The sequence below is a fragment of the Tarenaya hassleriana genome, unplaced genomic scaffold (assembly GCF_000463585.1).
Source record: "Tarenaya hassleriana unplaced genomic scaffold, ASM46358v1 Cleome33, whole genome shotgun sequence".
Taxonomy (NCBI): Eukaryota; Viridiplantae; Streptophyta; class Magnoliopsida; order Brassicales; family Cleomaceae; genus Tarenaya; species Tarenaya hassleriana.
Genome location: NW_010966459.1, coordinates 1,101,929 through 1,121,740, shown reverse-complemented (window position 1 = coordinate 1,121,740; position 19,812 = coordinate 1,101,929). Strand labels below are relative to the sequence as shown.

The 19,812-nt window shown below is 40.5% G+C and overlaps 6 protein-coding genes across 6 annotated transcripts; 2 read left to right on the top strand and 4 right to left on the bottom strand.

The window, feature by feature from the left end:
* Window positions 1-448: 448 nt before the first annotated feature.
* LOC104821467 lies at window positions 449-1,562 on the bottom strand. The gene is made up of 3 exons (XM_010552368.2): window positions 1,451-1,562; window positions 1,227-1,315; window positions 449-859 (listed from the first exon to the last, which is right to left on the bottom strand). The coding sequence occupies exons 1-3, from the start codon at window positions 1,475-1,477 to the stop codon at window positions 715-717; spliced, it is 261 nt and encodes an 86-aa protein (XP_010550670.1). The 5' UTR covers window positions 1,478-1,562; the 3' UTR covers window positions 449-714.
* On the bottom strand, window positions 1,479-4,760 carry LOC104821469 (probable ATP-dependent RNA helicase DDX46). Its single transcript, XM_010552369.2, has 6 exons — window positions 4,045-4,760; window positions 3,467-3,518; window positions 2,501-2,584; window positions 2,313-2,377; window positions 2,021-2,182; window positions 1,479-1,936 (listed from the first exon to the last, which is right to left on the bottom strand). The coding sequence occupies exons 1-6, from the start codon at window positions 4,603-4,605 to the stop codon at window positions 1,886-1,888; spliced, it is 975 nt and encodes a 324-aa protein (XP_010550671.1). The 5' UTR covers window positions 4,606-4,760; the 3' UTR covers window positions 1,479-1,885.
* Window positions 4,761-5,756: 996 nt separating this feature from the next.
* LOC104821466 (two-component response regulator ARR5) lies at window positions 5,757-8,258 on the top strand. The gene is made up of 5 exons (XM_010552367.1): window positions 5,757-6,121; window positions 6,219-6,295; window positions 6,434-6,511; window positions 6,649-6,719; window positions 7,663-8,258. The coding sequence occupies exons 1-5, from the start codon at window positions 5,971-5,973 to the stop codon at window positions 7,880-7,882; spliced, it is 597 nt and encodes a 198-aa protein (XP_010550669.1). The 5' UTR covers window positions 5,757-5,970; the 3' UTR covers window positions 7,883-8,258.
* A 665-nt stretch (window positions 8,259-8,923) lies between these two features.
* Window positions 8,924-11,381, top strand: LOC104821465 (protein EDS1-like). The gene is made up of 3 exons (XM_010552366.2): window positions 8,924-9,320; window positions 9,584-10,327; window positions 10,416-11,381. Exons 1-3 carry the CDS (start codon window positions 8,997-8,999, stop codon window positions 11,226-11,228), a joined length of 1,881 nt encoding a protein of 626 aa, XP_010550668.1. The 5' UTR covers window positions 8,924-8,996; the 3' UTR covers window positions 11,229-11,381.
* A 937-nt stretch (window positions 11,382-12,318) lies between these two features.
* Window positions 12,319-14,092, bottom strand: LOC104821464. The gene is made up of 3 exons (XM_010552365.1): window positions 13,894-14,092; window positions 13,689-13,755; window positions 12,319-13,548 (listed from the first exon to the last, which is right to left on the bottom strand). Exons 1-3 carry the CDS (start codon window positions 13,966-13,968, stop codon window positions 12,677-12,679), a joined length of 1,014 nt encoding a protein of 337 aa, XP_010550667.1. The 5' UTR covers window positions 13,969-14,092; the 3' UTR covers window positions 12,319-12,676.
* Window positions 14,093-14,489: 397 nt separating this feature from the next.
* On the bottom strand, window positions 14,490-19,007 carry LOC104821463 (nucleobase-ascorbate transporter 6). The gene is made up of 15 exons (XM_010552364.1): window positions 18,900-19,007; window positions 18,583-18,703; window positions 17,666-17,763; window positions 17,393-17,569; window positions 17,154-17,254; window positions 16,945-17,020; window positions 16,771-16,830; window positions 16,421-16,605; window positions 16,093-16,189; window positions 15,843-15,929; window positions 15,663-15,721; window positions 15,469-15,560; window positions 15,287-15,364; window positions 15,037-15,197; window positions 14,490-14,925 (listed from the first exon to the last, which is right to left on the bottom strand). Exons 2-15 carry the CDS (start codon window positions 18,689-18,691, stop codon window positions 14,707-14,709), a joined length of 1,599 nt encoding a protein of 532 aa, XP_010550666.1. The 5' UTR covers window positions 18,692-18,703; window positions 18,900-19,007; the 3' UTR covers window positions 14,490-14,706.
* Window positions 19,008-19,812: the final 805 nt, after the last annotated feature.

Below are 19,812 nucleotides of genomic sequence, written 5' to 3'. Positions count from 1 at the left end.
CCCCCCCGGTTTCATGCAATTACCATTTTACCCCTTATCTCTTTTAAAATTTTAATCAAACATGATTTTACAACCGTGAGTGAGATCATTAGTCCTTTAAAACAGCAGAATTTCTTGATAACAACCGACAACCAATCTCTAATCCATAATCGCATAATTAGCATCAAACCAAACAATGTTTAATGTCTTTTGCTCACGAGGCCCAAGTATCGGATGGGCCCATTGGACCTATTTAACCACAACAGTCCAAATCACAGTGGGCCCTCTTATTTAGTATAATAATCATATTCAAGAGTATAGAAAAACAAACTTGATTACATAAAAGCCTACAATATATGAAATTTTCCATGGGAGTACTTGAATATGCAATTTACATACAAATTACTATGTTGGTTTGGCGGCTAACCAAATTTTTCGGTATCTAACTTTTTTTGTGGTACGACCAAAATGATGACATTTCAAATTCAGTTTTGGTTCTGTAAGAGAACCAGGAATGTTTCAGAACCACAGGAAACCGGATATTTTTTTCAGTTCAAGACCTGACTGACTGTAACAACAACACAAACGACAAAACCAACACAAATTCCCCTGTATGTCTTACAATACCATAGTAGTAACCATTGAAGAATACGTAGTTTCAATCGGGTTTTACGAAACCGGGTTGAAGCCCTTGGGCGAGATAGCAGCAAGAGAACGACTCGGGGGGTTTCAGTATTAGGATTCGGTGAAGAACTTGTTGATGGATGGCATGATTTCCGGACCCTTGTTGCGGACGAACTTCCTCAAGAAATGCTCTGCGTATCTTTCTCCCTCGGCGAAGTTGTCCAGAACTCCCGCCGCCCTATTCTCCTTGTTCACTCTGCATTCCGAACGCAACAGATCATAAGAACACAATGCCTCTCTCAGAACTCGAACCCTAATCCAAGGATTTCTATGAATCTGAAAGCAGAATCATCATAACCACTGGTTTTTCTTTGAACATCAGAAGAAAAGAACTAAGCTTTTGATACACAACTGTATTGACCCATGAACTTCTAGATGATACAACAAATCCTCCCCAAGTCTCAATAAAACATGGTTTCTGCGGAGATCATGCTGTGACCATAGACCATCTACGCTATATATTAAATACTGGACTGAAATCTGAGATAGTCAAACGGAATTCAACCATAATATCTACTGGCAGACGACGGAGTAAAATCAGGTTCAGAGAGAGAGAGAGAGACCTGACTTCAGGGTTGATGCAGATGTTGCGAACCAACTGAAACCCGCAGATTCCGACAGCGGCTCCGACGGCGGCGAACAATGGATACACCTATACACAGCCACACACACATCGAATCAGATCTGGGGGAACAGAAGAACACAGTCAACGCAGAATCAGACAGGCGAAAATAAATCCAATCAATCTAATCGAAAGAATCAGACATGAAGATCGCGATGATCGTACCTCAGGCCTCAACCAACGGTTCGCCATTGGATTCGCAGAAAAGAGGTTTTAGTCGAGATGATAGCGGAAGAACGAGGGCTCGGAATGCAGATGGGGAAGAGGGTCCACGGCTTTTTAAGCGTATATGCTTTTTCTTCCCAGAAATGGCAAAAAAAAAAAAAAGATTAAAAAAATGTTTTCCGATTCAATTTGGAAGCTGATTGGCCGGCATATTTCATTCATCCAATCAATATTCGCCACGTGTTTTCTTTCTAATCCTTTTTAACAAATACTCTGCTCATCATTAGAATTTAGAGGAGCAAATTTTTACATATAATGAATACAAGTAACTCTAATGAATAAAAAAAACAAACAGAACAAGAAAACGTCATTACAGTTTCCTTTTAACAAGAAAAACATCCATGATGAATCACACAATGGTCGGTCCGAACCGAATTACGATCTGCGAGCTCGGTCACGCCAAGATCCTTGTTGTTTCGCCAGCACCTAAACGCCAAACATGATGAATTAAGCAAAAACATTCAAGAGAGTTGCCTATGCGAGAAAGACTCGACGAGCTACCCAGATTACCTTATCGCTTAACAGGCTCGTTGCAGCGAGGCTTGGACCCTCGTGGCTCGTTTTCTCCTCGGCAACGTCTTCTTCTTCCTCGGCAGAAGGAGAAATTGGATGTGAAGGCGCTCCAAACATGGCTTCTTCATGGGCTGCTTTTACTTCCTCTTCTCTTCTTGCCTGCAATTACTCAGCAGAAACTAGAAATCAACTTGTGTGTGTTCTTGATTCAGAAAGACAAGTGTTGGAATAAGTCGAGTCCATGGATGGATATATATGAACATTGATGCTATTTGATTTGGAGGTGTACCTCAATGGCGGAAAACCGGAAGCTCTGACCCATTCGCTTGACTAAGGCTGCATCATCATCAGCAGCTGCATAAAATTTGTATATTGTCAGAATCACAAGTTACTGACAATTCAAATGTCATCAAGAAAAGATAACTGCAACGGATTAGGTATACAGTTGAACGAAAATGACGAGGAGGGTAACTCCACCTTCGACTTCCTCGTCATCAACCGGAGCATCCTTGTCAAACTCAAACCGTTCCCACCCAGAACCCATACTGGTGTCTTTCTCAGCTGTGCAATTACAGTAAATTTTTAGTTTCCAGAGTAGGGGATAAGTGCAAGCTGACGTGTATCGATATATTGCAACATTATACTGACAGGCTCAGACTTTTTCAAACCCGATGAAGTATCTTGATAGGAAGCTACCCATTTACAACATCCAGCCATCGCAATACATACATTGCAACAGAAATATGAAAATGACTCTGATAAACTCCGATCCGGTTTATGTATGAAAGACAAAACCCGAGGTGCCACTTGATTAAGACGGGTTGGAAGCAAAGAAACTTAATTGTTTTTGAAATTGAAGATATGTTTAATTGGTGTAAATGTGGGCAATATGCCGGGAAGGGAAGTACTAACGGCAACCAAACCTAAGTATCCTATGAACAAGAGATCACATAAATTGAGATCAAAATAAGGTACACGACTCACTTTGAGTTTAGAACTCATCTTAGCCAAGTGGCTGGCTACTAGAACACCAAGTGAGTTGCTGCATACACCTCCCTATTTTCATCTCCGTGTATGAGATCCCTTATTAAAAGAAAAAATTGGCTCTTATAGAAGCTTACAGATTGATTGCCATTAATACTTGTCTTCCCAACATACTGCCACATTTCCACTAATTAAACATAGATTTAGTTCCGAGAACAGTTAAGCTTCTCTATTTCTAAGTCATCTTAGTCAAATAGCTTCCCGCTGTTTATGTCTTTCAATTCAAATTGACAAAATTTGATAGAAACAGCAAATTCTCTATACTATGTAAGATTTCTGTGTTGGTGCTTTAGAATATAGAGCAGCAGCATCCATTCCAACCTCAACAGGACATAAAGATAACGTCGAATGCATGACAAAGCCAATGGAATAACTTAGCGGGATGCCTAACCAAATTACCGGTTTCGACGAGCTGGAGCTTCATCTTTGCTTTCACTTTTTCAGCAGCCGACTGTTCAAGAAAAGCAACAAGACCAATCCTAAGTCCTTAACTAACAAAGGCAACCAAACACCCGCACAAACGACACGATCAATCAACAACAAAATGTCACAAGGTGGGACAAAAACCCGAGCTACGAAGAAATGTTCAAGTCGAATTCCACAACCTAAGAACAGATGTAGCTATTACAGGTTATAAATTCGAGAGTTTATAGTAAGAGTCTAGCCCCTGCACACAGTTAGCTCTCAAGCAAACGATGTGAAATCATCTACCATGATTCAATTGCTAAGCCAACCCACAAATCTGATCCGCGAATGTCAATAGCTACGCCCAGATTGTAGAATCAGTATTACACAACACATCCATGTTGTTTGAAGATTCTGATAACAAATATCCAAAGGGACAAAACAGCTGAAACTGAAGTTACCGAACATGATAAACAAAATGGCATCAACCTGCACTGGGTATGATTCATCGAAACGAGAAATAGAGGCCAAAATGACGATAAAATGAGCAAGAGAGACGAGAGACGACGTACCATCTCATCGTAGCCATTGATTAGTTTCGAGTAATCAACCTTGTCGTCTCGTTCCTCCTTCCCTTCCTCTCTCCTCTTCCCTCTCCTCTCATCGTCGTCGCTCCTCCGCCTCTCCCTCCTCGGCGATGAACTCCGGCTCCTCCTTCTCCTTCTCCGTCTCTCCCCATCATCTCTCTCGCGTTCCCTGCGCCTCTCTCTACTCCTACTCCTGCTCCTACTTCTCCTTCTATGGCGTCTATCTCTATCATCCCTCTCTCGGCTCCGAGAACGACGACGCTCGCTCCTCTCCGGAACCCTAGACTGTCTCTGATCCTCGGGTTTCTTCTTAAGCTTGTCTCTGATGGATCGGATCTCGGAATCCTTCTCGGGCTTGGCGGCGGCGGTAGGGCCGGAAGCTCTGACGAACTGGCTGAGGAAGGATGATGAGGAAGCGATTGCGGATCCTCTCGCCGGAGCTCCGGCGGCGTCGGACGAAAACCCGAGGCCTTGCTTGAATCGCGCGGCTCCTTCGCCCTTGCGGGTGAGTTCGTCGTAGTAAGCCGCCGCTTTTTCCTCCTCCATGGTTTTCTCCCTCCACTGACGAACGACGACAACAACGAAAGAGAGAGACAACGAGAATAGGTTAATTAGAGATTTTGTCCAATAATCATATAATTATCCACCGAATTATCTTCTTAGGATCATATGTAAACAGATTTTATTTATCTATGGGATAATACGATTTATTTGTTTTGTCCAATGTAATGTTTTCTTGAGTTGATTGATGGAAATTGACATTCATAAAGCTTTCAAAATAGGAATTCAACACATGTTTGAAAACAAAAACATAAACGAAAATTAAAATTAACAAATTCAATTAATATGGATATAAATTGGATTGAAATGAAATAAAAAGGAAGGTATATAATATTCTAATAAATAAAAATGAAATTTAAAAGTTCTGAACCAAAATAAATAAAACCCGAAATATGGTAACGAATTTGGACAATTTACACGTGCGAAGTGAATGGTAAACATCAAACATAAAATGCACATACATACATACTATATATATATATATATATATATAATTACGTTTCTATATCGACATTCTGCAAAATAAAATAAAAATAAAAAATCAAAACCAATTCCAAGCAAATGGATCACATGGAAAGGGAGTTGGCATCGGCGGAGTAGAATCCGATGGATCCTATATTAGTTCCGCGTTCCTCAAAAGTCTAAAACAACTACATTGGTTGACCCAAATCTAATTATATATATTTAATTATTTTAACAAAAAATCGAGGTCAATGTATTTCATAACCATAGTAATCTAGATCTTTTAAATGTACATATTTGAATTCAAAATGTATTTTCTTGTTATGACTATAAATAACACCCACCAATATTTTCTGTTCTTGAATCCATATACCTTTCAAACATTAGCATAAGTTTTATTGCTTAGCATAAATTTAGATAATATACTAATAATTAACAGTGATAAAATATAAATATAATTTTCATATATATATATATGGATTGTTTGGAAGATAGATTTTTTCATTATAAAACATGTATGAATCTGTGTCTGAAGTGAAAATTTCTAAAATACTTTTTTCACATTTCCAAAAAATAAAATTATAAAAATAATGGAAAAAATAGGTATCTATGGGCCCAAAATGCAAGAGGCCGAATAAACAAGAGTGTGTTTGCTTTCCCCCACGCGCAAGCGACAGCCAAATCCCACAGATTTCCCAAGATCTTTCAGAATCTCTCCATATCTGATTTTCCCTCCCCTTTTCTTTTCTTTTTCTCTTATTCCTTTATAAATCCAAACCCCCACAATTTTCAATTTCCCATTCCGATTTGCGTATTTGATTCTCTCGAATTCGAAAAAAGAATCTCCCGAATCGCTAATTCCTGATTCGTCCTTGATCTTTCGGAGCCATGGCAGAGGTTTTGCTCCCTGAGAAGATTGAGATATCCAACGGCCCCTCGCCGTCTGGATCGCCGGAGCTCCTCCATGTTCTCGCCGTCGACGACAGCCACGTCGACCGGAAGTTCATCGAGCGATTGCTCAAGATCTCTTCCTGCAAAGGTAGATTTGCACTTGTGTTTCTGGTTTTCGTTTGCGTTTGGCTTCGGAGGAATTTGTGTTCTAACTTAGTTTTCCATGTATTTTTCTTTCTTTTCAGTTACTGTTGTTGACAGCGGAACGAGAGCTTTGCAGTACCTTGGATTGGATGGAGAGAAGAGTTCCGTTGGTTTTGCGGTAAGAAACATTTATCTCGTTTTCCTAGAAATTTCTGTTTGGTTGCCGAGAAAAAAAAAAGTGTGCGCTAGAAAATCGCTGTCAACTATCTTATTAGTATTTGATCATCTTTCTGAATATCTGCTTGGACGATTTCAGGATTTGAAGGTGAATTTGATAATGACCGATTACTCCATGCCGGGGATGACTGGATATGAACTTATGAAGAAGATCAAAGTGAGTAATAGAAGCTTTTTTCCCCACGATTAATCCGAATTCATTGTTCAAATAAGGTTGCCTGGAGAAGACTCTGATATTATAATGAAATCACATCTCCACCTCCTTACCCGAGTTCGTGTTATATTATTTCTCAGGAATCCTCAGCTTTCAGAGAAATACCAGTGGTGATCATGTCCTCAGAGAACATCTTGCCTCGAATTGATAGGTAAATGTTCAGCACTCTACTATGGTTTATTTACTTATTCCGATTCGTCTGTTTTTCAATCCATAGTCATAGATTACTAGGAAGCATCACGCTGATTCTATTGGACTTGGTGCATCTTGATGATTTAGAAAAGCGTTTGAGTTGGATGGAAGGATTTATGAACATAAGATCTTCTTCCTATTAGAGTAGGCGGCCATAACAATGACCGGGTAGTGTGTGATTTGATGATAGTATAGAACACAAAAATGATACGCAAATATAAGAAACCACGATTCTTTAACTAATATATGAGTTTTTTTTACTAATATTACAGTTGCAAATTGAACAAGTTGAAAATCGACGAAACTATAGTCCAAAAAAAAAATGGTTTTTAAAAACCGAGATGGTGACTACTAGGCAATTTCATAATTGGTTAAAACTGAGATTTAAGTAAATAATATTATTAGGTCCAAAATATGAATTTTAGGCATTTTTTTTGGGTGGGAGAGGGTCGCTGTCCCTGTAGCCAGCACGATCTTTCCGTGAGATATGATTCTCGTTTCGGGTGATGCGCTGGTAAAATAATGTAAATATTCTCTTGCAAATCTTTGGGTAGGGCCAGAAAATCCCTTTTTAAAATTATTTTTGTTGAGAGACATTTCACATGGCTCGCACTGCAACAACCGAATAAAAGAGAAATATGTTGTCTATATCATTCACATACATACATATGTATATATGGGTTTCGTGACCTGTCCCATTGTCTCTTGTCGGATGCATATCCGACAACAAGATCTGCAAATGGAGATTTTATCACTCCACCAAAATAGACCCTTTGATAACACCGTTTTATGTTGCCTCCCATTTGAGTTCAATTAATTAGGATCGTCTTATTATAACATCAGCTTAGAATATAATCTTCATCAAGATCTCTGATATATGGGTTTTGAATTTTGGTACGCAGATGTCTAGAAGAAGGGGCAGAGGATTTCTTACTAAAGCCGGTAAAACTGTCGGACGTGAAGAGATTGAGGGACTCTTTGATGAGGGGAGTAGACGAGGAAAGGGTTTCAGACAAGAGGAAGCATAACATCCTCAAGAGAGGAGTAGAAGGCGGCCTTTACCCTCTTCCATCACCTGTCGACATGATGATTCAGCACCATCACAAACGCCCCAGAATTTGATCTCTCACTGCTTTCCAATGCGCAAATTGATCGTCCTATGGCCGAACCCCGAAACACGACCTGCAATGGCATATGGTCTAAAAGCCTTAGTAGGTCAAGATCGAGACCAGGATCTGCCAGATTCTAACAAAACCGCTGCGATGGGTCTTCATATGGAAGGGTTGTAAATTATAGGGTTTGGAATTTTTCATTATAGATTATAAAAAGCAATACATTACACGAGAGTATATTTTTTGTAGGGTGTAAGCCCCCCCTAGAAATGTTTTTTTTTTTTGCGCTTTACGTGGACTAAAAGCGTTTACCGAATGACCTTTGGAAGAAATATGTATATATGTATATGTCCAAGATTCCTAATTGCTTCTTCTCATGCACATTTTGTATTGTTCTATGAGATGATTTATGATTTTTTTAGGATCCAACATTAGAACCTTTCCTCTTTAAAAAGAAAAAACATTAGAACCTTTCCTACACATGGGTTCGAATTGATACAAAAATCAAAGTCCATATATTTAGTTGGGTTTTAGTTCCATCATTAATTTCCAATAGAGTTTTTTTTTTTTGAAAAGCCGGTCAATTTCCCACCCACCACAAAGATTAAGCATTGAAATTGGAAAGAACGCGGCTCTTTCCATGCAAGCAAGCCATCTTTTAAAAGAAGGTGAAGGCGAAATGAGTCCGAAACCAACAGGAACTTTCTCAGGAAAAAAGCAGCGAAGAAAATGCATAAAAAGAAGTAAAAAAAGTGAGAGCCCTCTGAGTTGGTAGGAAACATCTCACTCTTATGTCGGAAAGACTTTGAGTCATCTCCAATAGGCAATAGCCCTTTTTTCTCTGTCATCCTTTTTTTTTTTTAAAATATCGTCATCCTACAAGTAAGTCCACCGCCAGAAATACCCTCTGTCTCCATGGAACTCCAGTCACTATCACATGGGCATTTCCGGTAATTCCTCCCTCCCCCCCCCCCTGCATATACATTTCCGGTAATTCCCCCCCCCCCCCCCCCCTGCATATATTCAAAGACGAGGACCAAAATAAGCACAAGTCTACTTGTACATCATCTGGAAATCACACGAGAGAGAGAGAGAGAGAGAGAGAGAGAGAGAGAGAGAGAGAGATGGAGTTCGGAGCTGTTACCGGAATCAGCCCTCTTCTGATCGGAAAAGCTCTGACCGCCGCGATAAGAGCCCGCGATTTTCGAGGTGCAAATCACTACTATGAATCCGCAGGGCCTTACGCCTTCTTCAGCTTCCCGCCATCGTTCTCGGTGGACAACTGGTTTGCTCCAGGGAATGATGCCCCCTTTGGGGAGATAAAGATAAAGCGTGGACAGCTCCGTTGTCTCAGAAGCATCGGCAACGACCATGACGCTACTGTCAATGAAGCTTTCCTCAAGAAAGCTGAAACTGTCCTCAGTCAAAGCCCCTCCTTTCAACAACAGGTGAGAGCTCTCTCTCTCTCTCTCTCTCTCTCTCTCTCTCTCTCTCTCTCTCTCTCTCTTCAAACGTTTAATTCACCCTAACCCGTCACCATGTTCGCTTCTTTTACATAAAGCTTAAAACTTTTTTGCCTTCAACAGAAGACAACAGTGGTTAAACAAGATGTAGAAAAAAAAAATCATAGACAGATATGAAAGGATTATAATGTGGGATATAATCCGGAAACAGACACTTTTCCTTACTGGGTTGGGAAGCTTTTTCTCAGGTGAAAAGGGCCAAGGAACAAGGAAAACAACTAGTTTTCACTGGACTGTCTTCAGGAGGTGCCACTGCAATCTTAGTTACAGTTTGGTTCCTCGAGACGTACGGTCCGACCTCTCCGCCGCCTCGTTGCGTCACGTTTGGGGCTCCCCTTGTCGGAGATGCAGTGTTCAAGCACGCCCTTGGACGAGAAAACTGGAGCCAGTACTTTCTGCACTTTGTCAAGAGGTACGACATTGTCCCTCGGATTCTGTTTGCTCCCAAGTCATCATCCATAGGGGATGATAGCCTACCTCTGTTTTTGCACCTTTTGGATCCAAAATCTGAGGCATCAAACCCGGGGAATGATCAGAGGATTGAAGATTTCTATACAACGGTGATTAGGAGCACATCATGTGTTGCTAACCATTCCGCCTGTCAACTGATGGGAAACACAAACCCGTTGTTAGAAACCTTCTCCTCCTTCATCGAGCTAAGTCCTTATCGGCCCTTTGGTACTTATGTCTTCTGCTCGGGCGAGACACCATTGGCAGTGAATAATGCAGACGCTATTCTACAAATACTGTTCTACTCTTCTCAGTTGAGTGAACAAAGAGAATGGTCATCCGTCCTATTCCAAAGCATAAAAGATCATCACAAATACGAAAAGTTACCGGAATTCTTGGGAACCAATTTGTATCATTTGGACCAGCTTCGGCTATCCTCTGATGGAGGCGACTTCCACGCAAACTCCATTAGCGCCGCACTGGTAAGTTTTGCCCTGCCTTTTCTCAATGCCCACAACATTTTGAATGAATAAAAGCACCCTTCCTCAAATGGCGTTTTTCCTTTTCCAGAGCATAAGCGGCAGGCTATGTGTCCTTGCAGCTATAGAGGCAGAGAACCAACGTTACGAAAATCAAAAGAAGGTACAAAAGAAACAAGGTGAGATTGAAAGCAAACTAGATTGGATGGAGAAATACAAGACAAAATGCGAAGCCCCTAGGACAGGGTATTTCGACTCATTCAAGGCTTCAAACGAAGATCTTGACTTCGAAGCAAATGTCAAAAGGGCTCAGTTAGCAGGTATATTCGACGAAGTCCTCGGTTTACTGAAGATTTATCAACTCCCCGATAGCTTTGAGGAGTGCAAGGAGTGGATAAACCTAGCAACCAAGTACCGGAGATTGGTTGAACCATTGGACATAGCAAACTACTACCGACATCTAAAGAACGAAGACACCGGGGCCTACATGGACAACGGAAGACCAAACCGCTACAAATATGCTCAGAGATGGTTCGAGCACGGAAGATGGAAGCAAGGATCGGACCTAGAAAACATTTTCTCGACCAAAGTAAAAGCTCTTAACCTGGGATCAGAGCAAGACATTAAAGAGAAGCTCAAGTTTGCAGGCTCCAAGTGCGGATCATGCGTTTGGGCTGAGGTCGAAGAACTCAGAAGAGAGCCATACGAAAATCTCAAGGGAAAGCCATACCAAGAATTCTGGGAAAGGGTTAGGGCATTGGAGACGATGATTGATACCTGGATCGATGAGAGAGAACTAGATACCCAGATGTTCTTGGAGGGCTCAACATTTCACACGTGGTGGACTACTCTTACACAGGATCACACGACCCTATCTCCAGTCTCAAGGTTTATGCGTGGCTGAAGCATGACATCACCAAAGCCATCAGAAGTTGCTTAAATCATAGTACCACTTCAAGCCATTGGAATTTCCATGTAATCCTTGTGTAATGACTACAAATAACGTAATGTTTGAGCAACTTTATCTAATGAATTTGGACACCTACTCTTTCCATTTCCCAAGCGACGTCAAAGGAAAAGATAAAGTCTTCAACTTTTTCTAACACAGCTCAAGACAAATAAACGGAAGCAAAAGCATTCTGCATAAACAGAAGAAAGAAAGCAACTGCCATGAGAGAACCAGAGCCTCATCAAACAAGGAAGCCTAAAGTTCCAGATAGATTGAAACAAACAAATGCATGTTTACCTCTGAATTCCAAACATGTTGACTTCCCAATGCAAAAATTGCCTGATCTTCGGTGTAGGATCCTGTAAGGTTAAAATGAATCTATTCCAACGAGTCCGTACAATCAGAATGGGTTCTCCAACGCCTGTTTACTTGAGGGACGTTAATTCAATGTTTGCACCACTTCATGAAAACACAGTATTACAATCAAAACTTCATGTGCAAGTTATACAATTTTATGGAAGACAAGTTACTGTGACTGCCTACAAAGGAAGTCATTAGCATACCAAAACTCCACTTAGATCAGTGAGAGATAGTAGCAAAAGCATTCACGAAGTTCAGATGAATGACCCATTGAGAAGCTTGGGAACAGAAACTATCCTCCACCATTAGCCGAAGAACGTAGGCTGGAAATGAAAGTGAAGACAGAGAACTTTAAAAGAAACTTTGCTCCAACTAACACTAAGAAGAATTTCATTTCTATCACTATTTGAGTACAAACGATGAACTTCAACAACATCTATAACAAGCAGCGTACCATAAGAACATAAGGAGCAAACAACAGATGAAAAGATTATGACAAATGAACTTTATTGAAATTATAGAACAAGCATTGATGTTGAGTAACCTGTAAAGACAAGGCCAAAAGCAGCAAGGACTCTTTAACCATCAATTTGCAGTCTCATCATAGGAAAAACCTGCTGAGAGAGAATCACACAGGGAGCAGATGACAAGAGATAACATCCATTGTACACAACATTGTATGAGATTAAACAGGGAGAGCGGAAAAGGTTAGACAAAATGCAACCTCGTAAATATAAAGTACAGAGAAGAGCAAAGGTCCACGGAGACATTGACAATAGATAACTTATTGGAACTTTATGTATTTGAATTTCTGTACCATCTTATGTACTCACACACCACTCCACTCTACATCACCACATGCTTAGATAGACGAAGAGTCAATGACATTGAATGAACAAAGCTCAAGTTCACGGGTGTCAAAATACAATCCTATACCCACATCTAAACTAGAGAAACAGAGTCTAAGACTAATGGAGAATGCAACACATGCGATAAAGAAGATGGGGATGGACAGACGGTTCACAAAAAAGCATTTCTCCTCTCTAAGACCTGCAAAACATGCTAGATGAACGAGCCAACCGAATTGACAGACCACCTCCTCCTTGGACATTAGTCTCAGCCTTGATTGCACTCTGATCATATGGTTTTCTGCAACCAGGACAACGCCCATCCCCATCACATATTGTCTTGTGGCAGAAAAGGCAGAGCCTGAATCCACATGGACATGGCAAAAAGTTTGAGTCTGTTAAGTCCAAATCCTCGTAGCAGATGGGACATGACGATGGTGTGGCCATGGAACTGAAATGGCAGTCCATGACTGGGAAACTATGCTGCTTTGATAAATTAGGCAGGGTCTGAGGCCGAAAGTCATCATCTGGACGCCATGCCCGATTGCTCTTTTGCATCCTCGATATAGCTCTCCGGAAATCTTGCTTTCCATTCATCACACCCCCATCTGAACCATTGTGTGGAACAAAGCCACTAACTGAACGCCCCGGAGAAGCCGATTGCCTGACAGTCCCATGCTCTTTGCACAACTCTCGAGGATTTTCTTTCTCATGCTTGTCATTGGCAGCTAAAGCATCAGCAAAAGCCTCCCAGTCATCCAAACAGTCATCGCCTTCCTCCTCCTCCTCGGTTATATTACCAGAGCAAAAGCCACCGCTTCCACTGCTACTGCTGCCACTGAAATTCGGGCTTGAATCTCTGCCAGATAGGATACTACTGCTGGAGCTATTGGAAGGTGACTCCATAAAACTCTCGTGATGGAATGCTCTGTCATTATCCCCTTCCCTACGCCCCCTATCTAAATTCTCCGCTGGGCTGTTGAATCTCTCCCTTTCCTCAGGTTTCTCACTCCCAGTTCTTTGGTTGACGTTCATCTCCTCCTTACACCCCTTATTCTTCGCAGCAACTAATGACCAAAAGCAAACAAAAAAACCCAAATCCCGAAAATCGATACAGACAGTTGAAAACAGAGAGAAAAAGCTAAGCAAACCCACGCCATGGAAACGTATGAAAAAAATGTAAAAGTAAGATCTTTGGTCATCATACCTTGGGAAAGCCATTGCTCACGACGAGCATCAAGCTTGCACTGCTTCAATTTTGCGGACCTGTTGGGCTGCAAGGAAATGCAAGAAAAAAAAAACCAAAACCCACAAAATAATTAAGAAATGGAACTGGAAAAACACGGAAACAATAGATCAAATGAAATTCCAAAGAAAAGAAATGAGAGGGATCTGATGTCCAAAAATCGCACCCTCTTCTTCTTGCCGATATCCCTCGCGCAGGGCGCTGCAGACGCAGAAGCGTTGCTGTTCGATTCCGAAATCATGGCTTCGAGATTATTCTGACAATAAAAAAGAAAGAAGAATCGATCGCGAGATTGGAGATCCTGAAAAGCCCTAATAGAGATTTCTAGAGAGATGTAGAGACTAGAGAGACGTGCGATTTTTGTCTTAGCGATGAGAGAGAGAGAATATAAAGGATAACGGTAACGGAAACCCCTCTTCTCCGCTCAGAACTCTCGTCGATATTTACTGTAATGACTAAACTACCCCTGGCATTGACTTTTATCAAACTCTAGATGACGTAGCAGTAGGGAGGCTCTTCTGCCATCATTTCTTTTGTGCGTGCACGTGGGAGGTTTTTTGTCTGCGAAACGACGCCGTATACAGAAGGAGCCAAAACGATGTCGGTTTCATATAATTTGAGGCCTAAGTTTAATGTTAAGTTCAATTAAATTGATACCGAGATTATTTTTAATTTAGTCAACAAGCAAAATAACCCGAATATAATCTAATCTGATACAATTTATCTAAATCGAAAAATCGAATTAAAATTTTAACTCAAAAATAAAAACATTAGCATCATTTGGAAAATAGTAAAATAAATGCTCTTGGAATCATTTTTTTTCCTATAAGAACAATAATAAGCACCTATAAGAACATGAGACCATTTCCAGACAGTTATTGCAAAACAGAGAACCAAGAACAAGAACAGATCGCTCCCATAACTGATGTTCTGTCTTCTTCTTCTTCTTCTCCTTGGCTGTGATTCTCTTTCTCACTCTCTAGACAGATGGGAAATACTTGTTGAGATTGAAGGGAAGAGAGTAGAATTCTTCGCTTCTGGTGTCGCCTTTAAACGACCTGAACTTGTCCCACCAGTGCTTTCCTCTGTCCTTCCTTACCGACCCGTCTTTCTTATGCAACGTGCTGTCCAAAAAGAACGCAACACAACCCGCAACAAAGGGTTCCGACGAGAACGGGACGTTCACCATGTCGTCGAACTGCCCGTTTGGATGCAAATTCCAGGCAAGTTTCGTTAGCTCGAGTTCAAAACCGCTTCTTTCAGACAAAAACCCATTTCAAAAGACAGAGGAAGAGTGAGTTATACATACCCAACGAGCTCCCGTATGGACAGGACCATAACCGTTGATGGCAGTGTACTCGTTGAAGTATTGCGGAATAGACAAGCCGAGGAAGATGGAGAAGCCCAATATGAATTTGGTTCTGAAACTGTTAAGGTTGCAGAACTGAAGAAAACTCACACCTCCAGCTCCTTCATGTATACACACAATCATTAACACTCTTACCATTTTTCGGTTTATGTGTTTGGTTTAAAGGTGATAACTTTCGAAAGGGACACACCTACGTATGCAAAGAAGAGACAGTATAGAGCAGCAATGATGGGTCCGGGAATTGAAGCAAATACAGCTCCGAACTTCCCTGCATAGCTCATTGGATTTATCCCATAAACTCCGACCAAAAGCTAAAACTGATTTCGCGTAAAGATTTTCTCATTTAGTTTAAGTTTGAATCAAGAAACTTACCAAGAATAGAGAAGAAAATCATGAAACCAGCAGCTATCTGGACAACCCTCCGACTACCAACTCGGGTCAGGGCCAAAAGACCGGCGTTCTCTCTGCATTTTGAGTCGGTTTTAAACAAAATTTTTAGAGAAAACGGACAAGATTGAACATGATCCATCAGAAAAAAAAATGATTTGACATAAAAAGACCCTTACACAGATACGGAGGAGCCAGCTCCGGTACCAAACAACCCTGATATCAGAATAGCAACTCCCTGACCCATTAGCAAATTTAATCGAATCAGCAGTTTGAAATATTTTTCGCCCAATATTTTCCGCTACCTAAGCATCAAAACATCCAACAACACTCAATTTCTCATACTGAAGCCCAGTTACCTGCCAGCCAACACCACGGCTGAGAATAGAAGGTGGCAACATGGTGGCACTTGCATATCTCGATACAGCAATAAAAGCACCAGTCGACTACATAAATCAGACAGAACATGGAAGAAACAAGAGGAGAAGAAGAATCAATAGACCGGATCATACATCATAAGCATTCTTTTTTATATAAAGGTAGAGTTGCATCATAACAGTATACTCAAGAGAAAAAAAAACATAAATCAAGAGAAGACTTGTCACAAACCTCCACAAGAGCAACGAAAGAAGCCATCATCATTGCAAAAGCTTCTCCAGCATCAAACGAAGGGGCACCCCATTGGAAAGGCCATGGAACTCTTATCCTGGAGATAGTGAATTTATCTCAATAAGAAATCCAAAAACATACCGAGTCACCTGTTCATAGGCACGATAGTTTTACAGACAAAGCTCACATTATCTTTTATATCCAGTTTTCCAAAAAGGTTGTGGTTCCACAAAAAGACGACTACTTCAAGACGACTTCCGTGTAGAAGCCTTGTTCGAGAATTGGAACTGAACACACACTTAGGAACCGTTGCAACAGAAGGACTTACCAAGGTGCAGCACCTATGAGGCCAGAACGATCTGTGCGGCAGCTTGCTTGTGTCCTTGGAGCAGCACCGTTGTAGGCCCCACCAACAGTGAGAAGGTGAGCATAAATCCATACAATCACCACAGAAAATAACACAGCAAACCGATCAAATACATTTTTCCCTGATTTGATCACATGAGGTAGGTACTGCAACACAAACATTTGAAGTTGTTAGACAATAAACAGATACACCAACTTCGGTTAATTTTGGAATCATCCTGTTAAAAAAAGGGCGAAACTCTAAAACAACAAATGAGACAGATAATATAGTAATCAATTATTTTAATTAAACAGTACTAGATTAAGCATTACCTGTGAAACAAATACTAGAATAAGAAGCTCAGGCAGCCCAATCTCAACACATTTCGCAACCTGAAAATGTAAAACAGAAGTTAACAACCAAAGACGAGCTTTTAGGCCTGCTCTTACGCATTCATATGAACTATTCAATATTCATGTGTTCTTGCAAAATTAAATAGCACTTACCCCGGGGAATCCAAACTCGTATAGCCCGAAACCTACTAGACCCACCAATGGAACAGCTGAGAGAGGACTTAAGAACCTGAAACACAAAAGAACAATTACAGGGAAAGCATGCAAATGATAACTACTGTTGGGTAAAGAAAACGAATGGATTAGACAACCGTTGGGTAAAGAAAACGAATGGATTAGACAAATTCCTTCTCCAGACTGACCTGACAACATTACGCCAAAGGCCACTGAAACCGAGAATCATCTGTAGGGTTGAAGCAACAATCAGGGCACCTTGGGTTGCCCGCATTATCCTTTCAAATCGCTGACCATAGAGATCAAACATGGTTATTTTTTGGTACAGCACCGTGAAAGAGGCATATGGATGAATCAAACATGATGGTTTAAGACATAATATTAGTGTCACTATGATATAAACAGAGGAGAAGCCGGGCTAGCATACATCTACAGGGTTTGAGGTATCACTGAATCGACCCGAGAGGATAATAGATATGGTTGTTGGAACAAATGTGTAGGATGCTCCAATTACAGCAGGTAGTCTCGTCCCGAACAGTGTTTGGAGCAACGTGTTAATCCCAGAAACAAAGAGTATAGTCTGGACCACCTTTGCCTTCTCTTCCTGCAGCATTTACATAAACAATATCATATCACGTCATTTGCTAGACACATTTTTATTTTTTGTTTTCACTTATTATGTTATTTTGCAAGGCTTTACATTTCCACCTCCCATCTGGGGAACAAAGGAAGTCGGTATGAGGACTGTAGTGCCGAGCATCACAAGGTAATGTTGGAAACCAAGGAGGATAGCTTCAGCTGAAACATAAGCATGCGGATATATTTCAATTTCATTGATATACAGAATTTCAAATCTAATGAACAAAGGAGATGGGAAAACAACAACATAGATGTGAGAACATATAAGATTATGTGACATATAGAAAAATGTCATAAAGACAATAAACTCAATCCACTGAACTCATCCATTACTTGACTACCTATGATTACTGCATTTGCTGTACTTCGATCCATTTATACACATTAATCAATAATCCAAAAACCCAATATCAATAACAATCTGCAGAAATGAAAGGTTATATATATAAGGCAAATGAGGCCTATTTGCAAAAGTTTAAGACAAGGTGCCTGATAAAGAAATATCAAACACAAAAGAAAAGCATCCAAAGCAATTTTATACAGGAAAAGAATGGGGGCAAAAGTATATATTGAAAAGCAATATGTTCAAGGGCAGCATTACGTTGTAGAAATCCCTTTTCAAAAAGACTGAAAATCAAGATAAAACACCCGGGAATTGGGTTCAATTCTCCAAACCAGTCAACAGTTCCAAAGACAAACATAGTGTATTATGTGAATTATACTCTGATTTGTCGGTTCCACAGGAGAATGCTTTTCCATTTACACAACTGTAGCAACACTATACAAAGATAAAATCTGCAAGAATCACATTCGGATAGAAATCATAAACCTACCACAGTATTTCTAACAGAAGCATGAGAAAATGCGAGAATATTCTAGAATCTCTCCCCTTAATCAAACTAGAGAGCAGATCTATGTAAACAAACTTGAAAATCCAAGCATGGACAAGAAAATAACGAGAAGAAGAGAGAATCTCACGCCAAGGAGGAGGACTGGTGATGCAATACGAAATGTTGGGGAGCTGGTCCTTTGGAGGGTGTGGTTGAGGTTCATCGGCTTTGGGTGCTGGAGCTCCACCTCCCGCCATGGCTTTCTCTCACTAGAAAACAACCACAGAGCCATAAATGAACATGAGCAAAATCTGGAACACTAACTGGAGACAACCCACAACAGGTTTAGGGGAAAAATGGAAAACCCAGATCGAGAATCTTGCAGAAAGTAGCTAAAAACGGCTAACAAAGGTACAAATCGAGCAGAGAAAGTTGATAAATCGGAGAAAATAGGAGAAAACTCACATCAGTTTGCAGCTGCTGGAGAGGAAACAAGAGGGAAAAGAGGAAGAGAGCGGCAGAGACACTGAGCTTCGGGTACAATACAAGAGAGAGGAGAGAGTAAATTGACGGCAAAAAAAAAAAAGCAGCTTTATTTTCTGCAAAAAAAAAAAAAAAAAAAAAAAAAAAAAGAGGATTGTGAACAAATATTTTCTCATAATCATCGAATTTGTGGAAAGACATTATTTCATCATTGACTAATTAAACTCTGTCTGAAAGATTCAGTGGAAAGACACTTCTTTTATTTCTGTGATTATATATTTTATTTTTATCTATTTTGATATATTTGTCGATTTGTAACAGTTGATCACGAATTATTGTGACCACGACCCACCCGCTCATCAATTTTAAACCGTGTGATATTACATTCGTTCGGGAGCCAAAAAAATTGGAATATATTTAGATTTTACATTGGAATAATCAATTGTTGAATGAAATTCCCTTGACAAAAAACACGTGGGATGCTTAATCAGTATTCTCTAATTCTATTTTGGGAGATTGATTATATTTTATAACTATGCGTTTAATCATGGACGGTTTTGATACGGGACATTCCCATGTGACTAAGATTTCCCCTAGACATCAAAGCATATATTATAATAATGATGGATGATAACGATAATTAAATAATGACGATGATTGTATGCCCGCGACATGCGATCCCATGCATGGGCCTGCTGACGACGAACAAATTGGCAAGTTACAACAATGATGCGTAAGCATCATCACATTACACTACATATATATATATATGGAGTGGAGGGTGTGTATATATATATGCGGCCAAAAGGTGGTTAGATCTACGAGCCTTGCTCCAACGTCTTGTTCCATTCCAAAAAGCTGCATTCCCCCCCCCCCCCCCCCCACCCCCCCCCCC

Bases quoted from the DNA above. Each gene is read 5' to 3' on its own strand.
- LOC104821467 (XM_010552368.2), bottom strand. From the start codon at position 1,477: ATGGCGAACCGTTGGTTGAGGCCTGAG. The intron at 1,316-1,450 runs GTACGATCATCG...GGCTGTGTATAG, and splicing joins ACCGTTGGTTGAGGCCTGAG to GTGTATCCATTGTTCGCCGC. The intron at 860-1,226 runs GTCTCTCTCTCT...TTCGGAATGCAG, and splicing joins TGCATCAACCCTGAAGTCAG to AGTGAACAAGGAGAATAGGG.
- LOC104821469 (XM_010552369.2), bottom strand. From the start codon at position 4,605: ATGGAGGAGGAAAAAGCGGCGGCTTACTACGACGAACTCACCCGCAAG. The intron at 3,519-4,044 runs GTACGTCGTCTC...TTTCTTGAACAG, and splicing joins TCAATGGCTACGATGAGATG to TCGGCTGCTGAAAAAGTGAA. The intron at 2,378-2,500 runs GTGGAGTTACCC...AATTTTATGCAG, and splicing joins TGATGACGAGGAAGTCGAAG to CTGCTGATGATGATGCAGCC.
- LOC104821466 (XM_010552367.1), top strand. From the start codon at position 5,971: ATGGCAGAGGTTTTGCTCCCTGAGAAGATTGAGATATCCAACGGCCCC. The intron at 6,296-6,433 runs GTAAGAAACATT...GGACGATTTCAG, and splicing joins AGAGTTCCGTTGGTTTTGCG to GATTTGAAGGTGAATTTGAT. The intron at 6,512-6,648 runs GTGAGTAATAGA...ATTATTTCTCAG, and splicing joins AACTTATGAAGAAGATCAAA to GAATCCTCAGCTTTCAGAGA.
- LOC104821465 (XM_010552366.2), top strand. From the start codon at position 8,997: ATGGAGTTCGGAGCTGTTACCGGAATCAGCCCTCTTCTGATCGGAAAA. The intron at 9,321-9,583 runs GTGAGAGCTCTC...GCTTTTTCTCAG, and splicing joins GCCCCTCCTTTCAACAACAG to GTGAAAAGGGCCAAGGAACA. The intron at 10,328-10,415 runs GTAAGTTTTGCC...TTCCTTTTCCAG, and splicing joins ACTCCATTAGCGCCGCACTG to AGCATAAGCGGCAGGCTATG.
- LOC104821464 (XM_010552365.1), bottom strand. From the start codon at position 13,968: ATGATTTCGGAATCGAACAGCAACGCTTCTGCGTCTGCAGCGCCCTGC. The intron at 13,756-13,893 runs GTGCGATTTTTG...ATTTCCTTGCAG, and splicing joins ATATCGGCAAGAAGAAGAGG to CCCAACAGGTCCGCAAAATT. The intron at 13,549-13,688 runs GTATGATGACCA...TTTGGTCATTAG, and splicing joins TGAGCAATGGCTTTCCCAAG to TTGCTGCGAAGAATAAGGGG.
- LOC104821463 (XM_010552364.1), bottom strand. From the start codon at position 18,691: ATGGCGGGAGGTGGAGCTCCAGCACCCAAAGCCGATGAACCTCAACCA. The intron at 15,930-16,092 runs GTTTGTGACAAG...TGATTTATGTAG, and splicing joins CTTTCGTTGCTCTTGTGGAG to TCGACTGGTGCTTTTATTGC. The intron at 15,722-15,842 runs GTAACTGGGCTT...CTAATGGGTCAG, and splicing joins GCCGTGGTGTTGGCTGGCAG to GGAGTTGCTATTCTGATATC.